This window comes from Macrotis lagotis, chromosome 1 (genome assembly GCF_037893015.1).
Source record: "Macrotis lagotis isolate mMagLag1 chromosome 1, bilby.v1.9.chrom.fasta, whole genome shotgun sequence".
Lineage (NCBI taxonomy): Eukaryota > Metazoa > Chordata > Mammalia > Peramelemorphia > Peramelidae > Macrotis > Macrotis lagotis.
In genome coordinates, this window is record NC_133658.1 from 265,795,658 (window position 1) to 265,807,839 (window position 12,182).

The following is a 12,182-nucleotide window of genomic DNA, read 5'->3' on the forward strand; positions in this document are numbered from 1 at the left end:
GATTGGGGATAGGTTGAGTTTAAGATGTCTATCAAATATCCAGTTTGAGATGTCTGCAAGGAAGCTGGAAAAGATTGAAATTCAACAGAGAGATTGGAGCAGCATTGGTAAATTTGAGAATCCTCAGCATTGAGATGATAATTAAGTCCATAAGAGCTGATGGGATCATCAAGTGAAGTAGTATAGAGGGAGAATATAAAAGGGCTCAAGACAGAAGCCCATGGGACACTTATGATTAGCAAATGTGACATGGAAGTGCATCCAGCAAAGAATACTTAGAAGGAATGATCAGATTACCTATCTGGAGAAACAGGAGAGAGACTTATCCTGAAAATCTAGAGAAAGGAGAGGTTGATCAAATAGTGTCTAAGGCTACAGAAGTTGCAAGGAGAATAAAGATTGAGAACTTATCATTGGATTTGACAATTTAAAAACAATTACTTCAGAGAAAACAGTTTAATGAAATGAGGTCAGAAGAGAATGATAGAAGAGAAAGGAGCACTTGTTTAAATAACCTTTCCAAGGAATTTAGTTACAAAGAGCAGAAGAGAATACAGGGTGATAGCCTGGAAGGAAGGATCAAAAAGTTTATGAGTCCACAGGATGTAGTCAGTAAACCAAAAAAAAAAAAAAAATGAAAATAAGTGATAAACTGGGAATGACAGAGGAGCAATCTATTTGGAGGAGATAAGGTAGAATGGGATTACTTGAGGGGTTAGCCTTGGGAAGGAGTTAAGACCACCTCAACCTGTGAAACCAAGGCAAAGGAGAAGATACTAACAGAAGGCATATGGGTGGGATGAGATGAGGAAAAGGGAGTTGGTAACAATTTATTTCAATTGTTTTCAGCTGAGAAGGTGGGTGGGGGCGAGCCAGGGAAGGTTTGAAGAGGTATGAAAGTTTAAAAGAGTACCTGTGAGGAGTGGAGTCATAGTTGATAAAGCAGGTATATAAGGGTTGAAATGAGGACTAGTTGAGGTGTGTAAAATACCCTTATTCAACAGCATATAGGAGACAAAATCACCAATAGTGGAAGTGATTCAAGGCTGAGACTTAGCTGTAAGACCCTAAGGCAACATCTCTGGGTCTCAGTTTCCTTATCTTTAAAATGAACGAGTTGAGTTCCACTTCTAAAGTCTCTTCCAGCTTTAAATCTTTCATCCCAAGAACCTCTCCAGGCAAAACACACAGCAACTTTAAGTGGTCATGAAAGTGACTCCCAGATAACAATAGCAACCAGAAGGGGTCCAATTGCTCAACTTCCCAGGGAAAGTTGTGGCTTGTCAAAAGTCATGCAGGTGGGAAGTCAAAAGCACAAACCCAGATGTTTAAAAATAGCCCTACACTGCTTCTACTTCATATTAAGGTCTCTCTTGGACCCCTTTGCAATTCCTTAATATAAGACCCTTTGCTTTCAGAAGATAGGAGCTGAATAAATAGTGCCAACAGTAAGTGCTGCATTAAAAAAAAATAACCCACTGGGGAAAGGCTCAGGAGAAAGTTGAATGTTCCAGTTTAGACTCTTGAATAGTCAGAATAGGTTTTAAACAACTTACCCCATCAATGGTAGTAAGGTATGGGAGAGTCACAAGAGTTGAGAACACATTCTACTCTTGATAACTTTTGAGGGGTAATGGAATGATAGCTTGAGATCTTCTGGTCTAGCATCCTGTTCCTTTAGTCCTCTTGTTCCTACATCTACTCTAACTTTTAGGGTACTGGTGGAAATTCTACCCATTTTCCTGACACATATTCTGAGGAAATTACTGGTTTAATGGTTAGATTGTCCTATTTTGTAGGGAAAATAATAAAATATGAAATCATATGAGAGGCAACATAGCAGAATAGGTAATCTCAGAGTCAAGAACAAGTATTGCCTCTGACAGGTTCTGGCTTTGTGACCCTGAGCAAGTCACTTAACCTCTTATTGCCCTAGACAACTATCTGACTGTAAGTTATAAAGAAGTTGCCTAATTGTATCAATAAGTTTCTTCATCTGGGACTCCCGTTCCTATTCTCCATCCATCTTTTTCTTTTAGGTCTTTGCAAGGCAAACGGGGGTTAAGTGGCTTGCCCAAGGCCACACAGCTAGGTAATTATTAAGTGTCTGAGACCGGATTTGAACCCAGGTACTCCTGACTTCAGGGCCAGTGCTTTATCCACTATGCCACCTAGCTGCCCCTTCTCCATCCATCTTTGACTCAATTTTTGCCCCTTGTAGGAATATCTATGTTTTTATAAGGAATAAACCATGCTAAATATATATATATATATATATATATATATATATATATATACATATATATTATAAATCTATACTAAAGGTCCTACTGTGACCTTTAGACTTTCAACAAGCAAAATCTATTTTTATCAACTAATTAAAGATAAAAGAATTCTGTGGAAAGGTATAGCATAGTCATCTCTTTTAATATTTAACCTACCTCTTCTAAAAATTCCAAAGTCAATTGCCACTCATTACCGGGTTTATGTGATGAAAAGAATATTCATCATAATCATCATAATAATTTACATCAGTGCTATCAAACTCAAATAGAAATGGATCCCTGATTGCCAATACTGACTTAGAAAGTCAGAAATTAGCACTATCTAGGTTTTATTGCATTATTTATTTTGTTAAACTTTCCCCATGTATATTTTAATCTAGTTCAACCCACTATATCATTTTAATATTTACAAAGTACTTTCCTCAGGTGGGATAGGCAATGAGTGCAATGATAATGAAATTATTCCCATTTTACAGTTGTTGAAAATGAAGGTCAAAAAGGTTAAGTTCATGCTTATATAATTAATAAGTGTTGGAACAATTTGTAAATTCTAAAATTTGGAACTTGGTTAATTACATTGTAATCAGCTAGATGGATTATGGATAGTATACTGGATTTAGTGTCAGGAAGACTCATCTTCCAGAGTTCAAATCTGACCTCAGATACTTAACTGGGTGTGTGACCCTAGACAAGTCACATAACTCATTCTTCCTTGGTTCATCTGTACAATGAACTGGAATGTTAAATCACTCCAGTATCTTTGCCAAGAACACCCTAAAGTAGGGTCTCAGTTAGGCACAACTGAAAAAGGACTCAACAGCAACAGTAAACAATAACCACATTGGTAAGTGAACTTTCTCTTATAGTGTCATAGATTGATTAACTCTTTAGTTTCTCTTTTGAATAGTCACTTTGTATAGACATTGTGCTATAATAGAAAGTTTGTTAGATTGAGGTGAAGTTTCTACTGCCAGCCCTGCTGTTCAGTAGACATTTTCCATTACCCTCTGTGAGAGAGATCTTTTTGATTCCTTGATATAATTTGACTCTGTGAAGCTTATTTTCCTTTTGCATAAAATGAAAGAGCTGCAAAGGGTCAACATGAATCAACAATGCAACATGTCAACCAAAAAACCTGATCTGATCTCTGGCCAAAATAAGGAATTTAGTGTATAGAATAATAGAGGTGTTATTCCTGCTATGCTGTTCCTCTGTTATAACATTATCTATAGTTTCTCTTGTCTGATTCAGAATATCAGGGAAAAGAATCACAGTCATGCCATCTCCAAACAAATTACAGCATCCATTAAGAGTCTACAGACTCACATTAAGAAGACAAGGAAATGTGCTTCAGTTTCATAGCCATCTCTGGTGTATACTCATCATGAGAAATGACTATACAACATTTAATGACAACTCAGGAGAAAAAAAAACTGTTTCTGAGTAGAATAAGGTCATTAGGACAGAACTGTTCTTTATTTAGTGGAACAAAGGGAACTGAAAACTTTCAAATGCACCAATCCAGGGTGAATAGTACTTGACATCCTTCAAACAGATTGGAGTTAAAAAAGCAAAAGGTTGACTGTCCATTAGTTGAGTATGATTCAGCAAGATTCTTGTTCAGGTATGTAGTAAACTAAATGACCTCTTGAAGGCCTTCCCTCTTTAAGAGTCCAAGAAAATGCCAATTACAAGTAGACCCAAATAAAGATGAGTAAGGAGGTTGGTTGAATTTCTTTTGTATCAGATGTCATGCCCATAAATTTATTCATTGTTCTAGCTAATTCCGTGTTTCTCTCCCTGCCTCTTGTTCCTTTGAGACAATAGGCTATTCTAACCAACATCCATCAGGTGTATTATTTTTGGTTCTGGGTACCATATCATGGAATTGTTTGAAGAGTTAAAAAGCATTCAGAGAAGTACTACATGATTCTGATATGAGGATCAGATACAGGAGATGAAAAGATTTAGGAGATATATCTTCAGTTATTTGAAGAACTGTTATATGGAAGAGGAATTATACTTCTGCTCAGTTTGAGTCGGTATAATTAGATATAAATAGGTGGGAGCTCAAGAGAAACCTCAGCAATGAAGAGTAAACAAAAATTACATAGGAGGTAAATCATTCACATTCACCAGAAGTGTTCAAAGGCTAGATGGCTACTTATTGATAATGTTACAAGGAAGATTCATGGTAAGATACAGGTTGGACTAGAAAACTTCTAAAGTAACTTCCAACAAGATTCATGATTAGATGATCTCTAAGATCCTTTCTAGTTCTTATCTTGTATAATATATCTGGATTATTGGACAATGATCACAATCTGGATATCTTTTAGCCCTTAGAATATCAGGGTCTGATTTGTAAAGTAGTAGTAGTGTATTGTACTGGAAAATAGTAGTAGTATAAAGAGTATTGGACTGGGGGCGGCTAGGTGTCGCAGTGGATAGGTGCCCTGGAGTCAGGAGTACCTGGGTTCAAATCAGGCCTCAGACACTTAATAATTCCCTAGCTGTGTGGCCTTGGGCAAACCACTTAACCCCATTTGCCTTGCAAAAACCTAAAAAAAAGAGTATTGGACTAAGGAATCAGAGGACTCCAATATTGACTGTGTAATTGTGAAGTAGCAGACATATTAGAAAGTTGGGCTTGGAGTCAGAAAACCTGGGTTAAAGAATCTTGGTTCTGATACTTTCTACTTGTATGACTTTGAGAAAGTTATTAAGACCTCAGTTTTCTTAGACATTTTCTTCATGAAAAATGAGAAAGTTGAATTAGGTGATTGTTATGATCCTATGATTTATCTGGTTCATAGTTTCCTTATCTGTAAAAAGAAAAGGTGGGTGAACTCCAAGTCCCTTTCAACTCCCAGTCCTGATTCTCCATTGTTCCTGATCCCATATTTGTGACTTCTACTTCTATCCATGATTTTAGGTAGCTTTCTCTTTCTGCTCTTGGGATTTGTTAAAATGCCCACTCTGTCTCCCTTCTCAAACCCTACTTCTTCATTTTACCCCAGATCTTATCAAATTTGGCTCATTATGTCTTACTTTTCACCCCAATTCCCCTAAAATATTTACAAAGAGTAGCTCAATTGTAGGTGAGGTTTTTCTGTTAACAAAACTCCCTTTGAAGAGACAGTATTGTGAAATGGGAAGTAGTTTTATGAATTAATTCATTTAAACATAGCAATGTCTAGGCTCACTATTGTCAGAGCCAGACTGGCTTACCAACATCCTTTCAAGCATATCTTTCTCTATTGCTATCATATTGATATCTCATTAGAGGTATGTTTTTTCTCCACTGTTAAGAACCATTAACTGGTTAATATAGATTGGCTTTTAAAATGGATATTTACCTTAAAATATGAAACTATAATAATAATAATAATATAATAACAGAAATACAAGCCCCCCCCCTTCAGTGACTCAAGGGAATGCTCTACTCTATATTGTCTCAGTCACCATGAAGAGAAGGCTCAGGTTTAATGCAATCTCTACACTGCATTGGTCCCATCAAGTTCACTTTCTTTTTTCTTTCTTTCTTCTTTTTTACAAGGTAAATGGGGTTAAGTGGTTTGCCCAAGGCCACAAAGCTAAGTAATTATTAAGTGTCTGAGGCCTGATTTGAACTCAGGCACTCCTGACTCCAGGGCCAGTGCTCTATCCACTGTACCACCTAGCTGCCCCCAAGTTCACTTTCAAATGTGATATTGCATCCACTTGAGTGCTACTGCTATGCTATTTCCCAAAATCAATCCCTGCTTCTTGGGACATCAATGTTCAACTGCCTAAAAAGTCCCAGTGTAGATTTTCCTTCTTCTGACCTTTTGAAATTCCCAAAAGTGGAGCTTCCAACATCCTTCACCTAAAATAAAAGTACATAAAGAACTAAAACCCATACTCGTGGACCATGTGTTGGTTTCAGAGGTAGAGAATCCCACATCTCTCTATTTTGAAAGCATAGTCTTTCACTAGTCATTGCCAGAAATTCTACTTTGTTGATTTAAGTCTTTGTGGGCTTGCATCAATTATGTAGCATGGAGAAGAATATTGAAATTGAACTTTAGTTGGATTTTCTCTTTATCAATTAAATTATAATTAGAATATGTTCTAAGTGTATGAACATATGGGGTATTTATTAAGTTGATTCATTTAAGATACTAGAGGATAAGATATAACATTATAAAAATTTTTAAAAGAATAACAGATCATAAAAGATAATATAATAATGTTCCCCTCCCTAAAATAATTGGTCTTGTATTAATGTTGACTATTGTTTTCCAGATACGCTTTGATATTGCTGACATTTCAACTGGGAAGACTATGGATAGATCTTTATTTTTTATTGTCAAAGTTGGTGACATTAATGATAATGCACCACAGTTTGATAAGGAAGAATTTAACATCACTATCAAAACTAACCACAAACTGGGTGAGACCTTTTTATCTCTTGGGTGAGATTCATATTCCCTTTTATTAACTAGTGTAAATATCATTTTTTTACATTCTTAATATTTTATTTTTCCTCAATTGCATGTAAAAACAGAGATGAATATTCCTTAACTTCCTTAATGGATATTTCTTTATTTTGTATAGTGAAAGATGAAGAGGGGGAAAAGGAGGTACAACTGAATGGTTTCAGTTATATATTTTCTTGTTCAGTTCTTAATATTGTAGGCCTGAAGCTTCCTATTCTGTCTCATTCTGGTTTTTAAGCTAAATTTTGTACTAACAATAAGATGACTTGGAAAATAATTCATTAACATTTAGAACTCCTGATGGACCTCTAACAGCCTAAATTTAAATAAATCCAAATTACACCATGAAATTTTAATCTGTTATAACAACTGATTTTTATTTTCTTTACTTCTAGAGTATCCTATCTTTCAAGCAAAAGCTAGTGATTTGGATCAAAAGGAAACTCCCAATTCTGATATCTCCTATTCCCTTGTTTCACAAGTGCCTTTGATAAAAGACAATGGATTTTACATTGATCATCATAGTGGAGAAATTCGTGTTTCAAGATGCTTGGAGAATGAGGTCATAACTGGCTATTTTGATTTTTTTTAAAAGTTTGAATTCTGTCTCCTACATGTGATTATTATACATGACTTCTAAGGGTAAATGTATATGCTTATTTTCATTCACATTTATTTACTATGCTTGATATGTTCAAAGGACTGTGCCAGGCATCTTACCCTCAAAGAGTTGATAATCTGATAGATAAGAAATACTCAAACACAGAAACTTTAGTGATGCTTTTCTTATATCTGCACTGTATATTTGGCTCAAACAAATGCACTGCATAATTATACATACATACATATACGCACACACAGACACACCCTGTGGAAAGACTATAATATTCATGAATAGAGAAAGCATACATTCCAATGAAACCCTAGATCTTTTCAATTTTTTTTATAGGATTATAGGATTCAGCAGTAGAAAAGACCTTTGTGATTGTTGTTGTTGTTGTTCAGTTGTTTCAGTCATAGTTGACTCTTTATGACCCCATTTGGAGTTTCTTTGGCAAAGATACTGGAGTGGTTTACCATTTCCTTCTTCCATTTATTTTGCATATGAATAAAATGAGGCAAATAGAGTTAAATGACTTATTTAGGGCTATACAGTTAATAAGTGTTAAAGATCAGATTTGAATTCAGGAAAATGAGTCTTCTTGACTCCAGGCCTAGCACTTTATCCATTATGCCACCAAGCTGCTCATATAAATACTAGATAAGCAAATCCAAAATTAAAAAATATATATATATATACATATTCATACATACAGACACACATACATATATACATGCACATGCATATTTTATATATATATATCCAAATATATAGAAATAAGTATGTATATGTACATAAGAAAAAGCAAAAGTTATCATGGAATGTGGGTTTTAATGTTGGCTTTGCTTATCTACTATTTATTTGACTTTAAGAAAGTTATTTTCTCTGGATCTCAATTTCTTCATCTTTCAAATGGGAGAGCTAGAAAAGTTATTTCTAAAATATTCCAAAATATCTAGGGTTTCATTGGAATAGATGCTTATCTAATTTATGAAAATTATAGCCTTTCCATAATCAAGTAAACGTTATTCATGAATTACAGTAACTCTCAATGAATTTCACTATCTGCCAGTCAGAGGTTGTTGAACCTCTCTGAGAATGACTAGACTGGTTCTTGGGCATTAGAATCACAGTCCATTGCTGGACTTGGTCCCCATACTTTTTCAATTTGATGTAACTGACTTGATCTTGCTTTATGCTGGCATAGCCTATGAGAACCCATATCCATGCCACACTGAATCATTGGAGGGACTTACTATAAAACAACTAGAAATGAAAGTTAATCAACTTTAACTTATTAATAAGTGTTTTCTTGCCATATGTTGAAGAAGCTAACTTCCCCCCTCCCCCCATGCACAGGCTGCCCGAATGTTCAAATTACTGATTAGAGCAAGTGATCATGGAGAGCCACCATTGTCATCCACTGCTACTGTTAACATAGCTGTTGAAGATGGAAACAATCACATGCCCATATTTATTAAGGGAGATGTAAGTCCAACAGCATCTTCTGTTTTTTAATTATTACAAAGACCAATGAGATCTGGTTGCCAGTTTGCATCATTCCAGGGCATCTCCAGTTGTCTTGACAGGGTGGTGGTTGTGGGGAAATTTGCAAAATCAGGTTGGTTTTACTTTAATAACATGATACTATGGGGAGGGAGTTAGTGAAGAAGTGTGATTCGGATGTCAGAAAATGATATCAAAATGATAGGATATCACAAATGAAAAAGATCGGGCAACATTATTCTTGACCAACACAAGTGTATAATTTTCAGTGTACGTGATGTACTTTTAGATAAATTAAGGGAATAGCAAGCTTTTAACCCCTACTCGCAGTTTTTTTTTTGTATAGATAAAAAAGAAAGTATTCCTGAAATAAATATCCTAGAAACAATTTTATTTTCCATTTTCTTCTCTAAATCTAAGTGAAATGATTTTTAAAAATTCTTAATAAATTTGATTATGGTGATGAAGATGCTGTTTTTTTAGGTTTTTGGGGGTTTTTTGCAAGGTAATGGGGTTAAGTGGCTTGCCCAAGGCCACACAGCTAGGTAAGTGTCTGAGTCCCAATTTGAACTCAGGTACTCCTGACTCCAGGGCCGGTTCTCTATCCACTGTGCCAACTGGCTGCCCTAAAAGATGCTATTTTTGAGCCTACTTTATTTTTGTCTGACTTGCTAAAGATCTTTTGCTTGATAGATAAGCCCAGAAAATAAGACACTGCTTTTTTGTGGTTTTAGTTTTGAAGGCACCAAAATGTTACTAAAATTAGTGAATAACCAGTTATTTCAAGGCTTATTTTTAACATAAAATTGTTTTCTGAATCTGTGTAGTTATTATAATTCACATTTCTATGGTAGCAACCATAAGGTAGGTCGTACAAGGAACAAATAAACCAATACTTTAAAAAGGTACTTTACTTAAAGAGGCACAAAGTCACCTGGCATATAAGTATTAGAACCAGAATTTGGATTCAGATTTCCAGACTCTCTAATACTCTTTCTATTATTCTAGAATTCCTCTCCTTTTAAGAAATTACCATTATTTTTAATAGAATAGCATAGTCCTAGTCCTTATATTACAACACATTAATTTAAAAAAATAAAGAGATTTTTAGAATATTGAGAAAACAGCATATTCAAGAACATTTTTAAAAATTATTCTGCTTTTACAATCCAAGTAGCAGACAGAGAACATTCTGCATTATCATTGGTTATCCTGCTTTCAAATAATTTGGATTTCAAATTGTTTTAGAGATTTCAGTAAAGAGATGTGTCTAGACTTCTGAGTTAACTAGCCTGGGTAAAAAAAGAAAATGATAGTAGTTTTCTTGATCTCAATGACACTAAAATGATGATTGCTTCTTTCAGTATAAAATACAGATTGCTGAAGGCCAAATACAACAGAATGTGGCAAGGCTTCCAGTGCAAGATCAGGATTTTCCATTCACACCTGCCTGGAGAGTAAAATACAAAATACTAAGAGGTAATGCAGAAGAACACTTCAACATTGTGACAGATCCTAGGACTAATGAAGGAATTTTAAATGTCATCAAGGTAAAGTCATTAATAAATTGTTCTAGCTAGAATCTAGAATCTAGTAGATTCTATTATCATCCCAAATTTCCCTGGATTCTTCATAATTCTTCTCTCTTGGTGAAATAAATCCCATTATATATGTATGTGAAAATTTGTTCAGACATTCCCCCATAATTTTCAGGTCTTTGTAACTAAGAGATGGCTATGAAAACTTCTCCTATTGACTTTGACTTCTTCAGAGGAATATGCCTAATAATGCTATTTTTTAAGTCAAATAGACTGTACGTTTTAGTGACTTTCCTAGTATAATTCATTTTTTTCTAGAAGTTTTTACTAATTTGCAGCTCCACTAATTGCACATTGGATTGTTGCTCTTTCCAGATCTTACACTGATAATAGCTATTTATATCTTGTCTAATTTTAAAAAATTCAATGGGTATAAAATTTTTTATAATCATAGATCTAAATCTGAGAGGGACCTCTTGAGGTCATCTAGTTCAAGCCCCTCATTTTAAAGGCAAATTGAGGCCTAAAGAGGTTAAGAGACTTACCCAGTCATAGTTGTGACTTAGGAAGAATAAGAACTCAAGTCCTTTGATGTCAAAATTAATGCTTTGAACCACAATGAAAAATCATTGTTATATTTGTGTCCATTTTATCATTAGTTATTTGGACCTTAGCTTAAAGAGACCAGGGTCTTCCACTGCATCTGGGCCATCCCCCAGGCCATAGATCTAGCCTGACCTATGTCTTATACTTGATGACTGTAGAGGATGACTTTGTATAACCCTGCCTCCCTTAAATCCAATTCACTCTGAAGTATCATCCTTCTGCTGTCATTAGTCTTCTTCCTGACAAAGGGCAAAAAATAAAGTGATTTATTGCTAATGATAATTTTCATGTGTTCAGGGTTTTAAGTGTCAAAGGCACTTTCCAAAGCTGAATTAGTAAACTGTGCTGTGGTGCTATAAACCAACGTTCTCTATCTAGCCAATAGCCAGACACAACTAGGGGACCCTTTACATGGCCAGTATAACCCAGAAGGTTTGAAATCTTGGAAAGAAAATTCTCAGGTTTGCCACATTCCTCCTGTCTTCATTGCTTTCTTAGCAGTTAACATTTTTTCCTCTGTGTCTCAGCACCTGTACCAACATCACTTTCAGTACTTTATGTACTGAACAACTATATTATAACTACATATTTCTCTCAAATTTCCCCGATTTAAAACTTGGATTTTATTAATTTTTCATTCAGTTTTGATTTTCATTGTATTTTTGTATTTGTATTGATGGTGGTTTTATTTAACCATGAAAAGACAAAAAAAATCCATAAACGATTTGAAAATGATCTGAAAACTTTCTTGTAAGAGACAGTGTAAATGTGCCATATGGGAACTGGTTAAAGAAACTGGAGATGTTTAGCTTGAAGACTTGTGGGGATAGGAGATGATATAATAATCCTCTTGAAGAAATTGAAGGACTGACACATAGAGGAGAAATTAAATTTATTCAATTAGCCTCCAAAAAATAGAACTTAAGAACTTGATTCATGTAAGAGCCATCCATGACTCTTGAAGACTGATCATAGTATCATAGATTGTACTGAAAGGGATTGTAGAGGTAGTTGAGTTTAACTGTCCCATTTATGGTTGAGCAGACTTGGCCCTATAGAGTTTTAATGTATTACCCAAGATCAAACCCCTAGTAAGTGTCTGAGACAAGGACTGAACTCAGGTTTTCTTGTTTCCTAGTGTAGCAAGCTATCCACTAAGCTACCC

The 12,182-nt window shown here is 35.0% G+C and overlaps 1 protein-coding gene across 1 annotated transcript in view; it reads left to right on the plus strand.

Moving 5' to 3' along the window:
• The window catches only part of LOC141504965 (cadherin-like protein 26), a 62,377-nt gene that overhangs the window by 17,017 nt on the left and 33,178 nt on the right, over positions 1-12,182 (plus strand). Inside the window, exons 5-8 of the mRNA XM_074210395.1 lie at positions 6,573-6,720; positions 7,162-7,328; positions 8,727-8,855; positions 10,238-10,423. Coding sequence (XP_074066496.1) covers positions 6,573-6,720; positions 7,162-7,328; positions 8,727-8,855; positions 10,238-10,423 — 630 coding nt within the window. The remainder of the gene's footprint in view (positions 1-6,572; positions 6,721-7,161; positions 7,329-8,726; positions 8,856-10,237; positions 10,424-12,182) is intronic.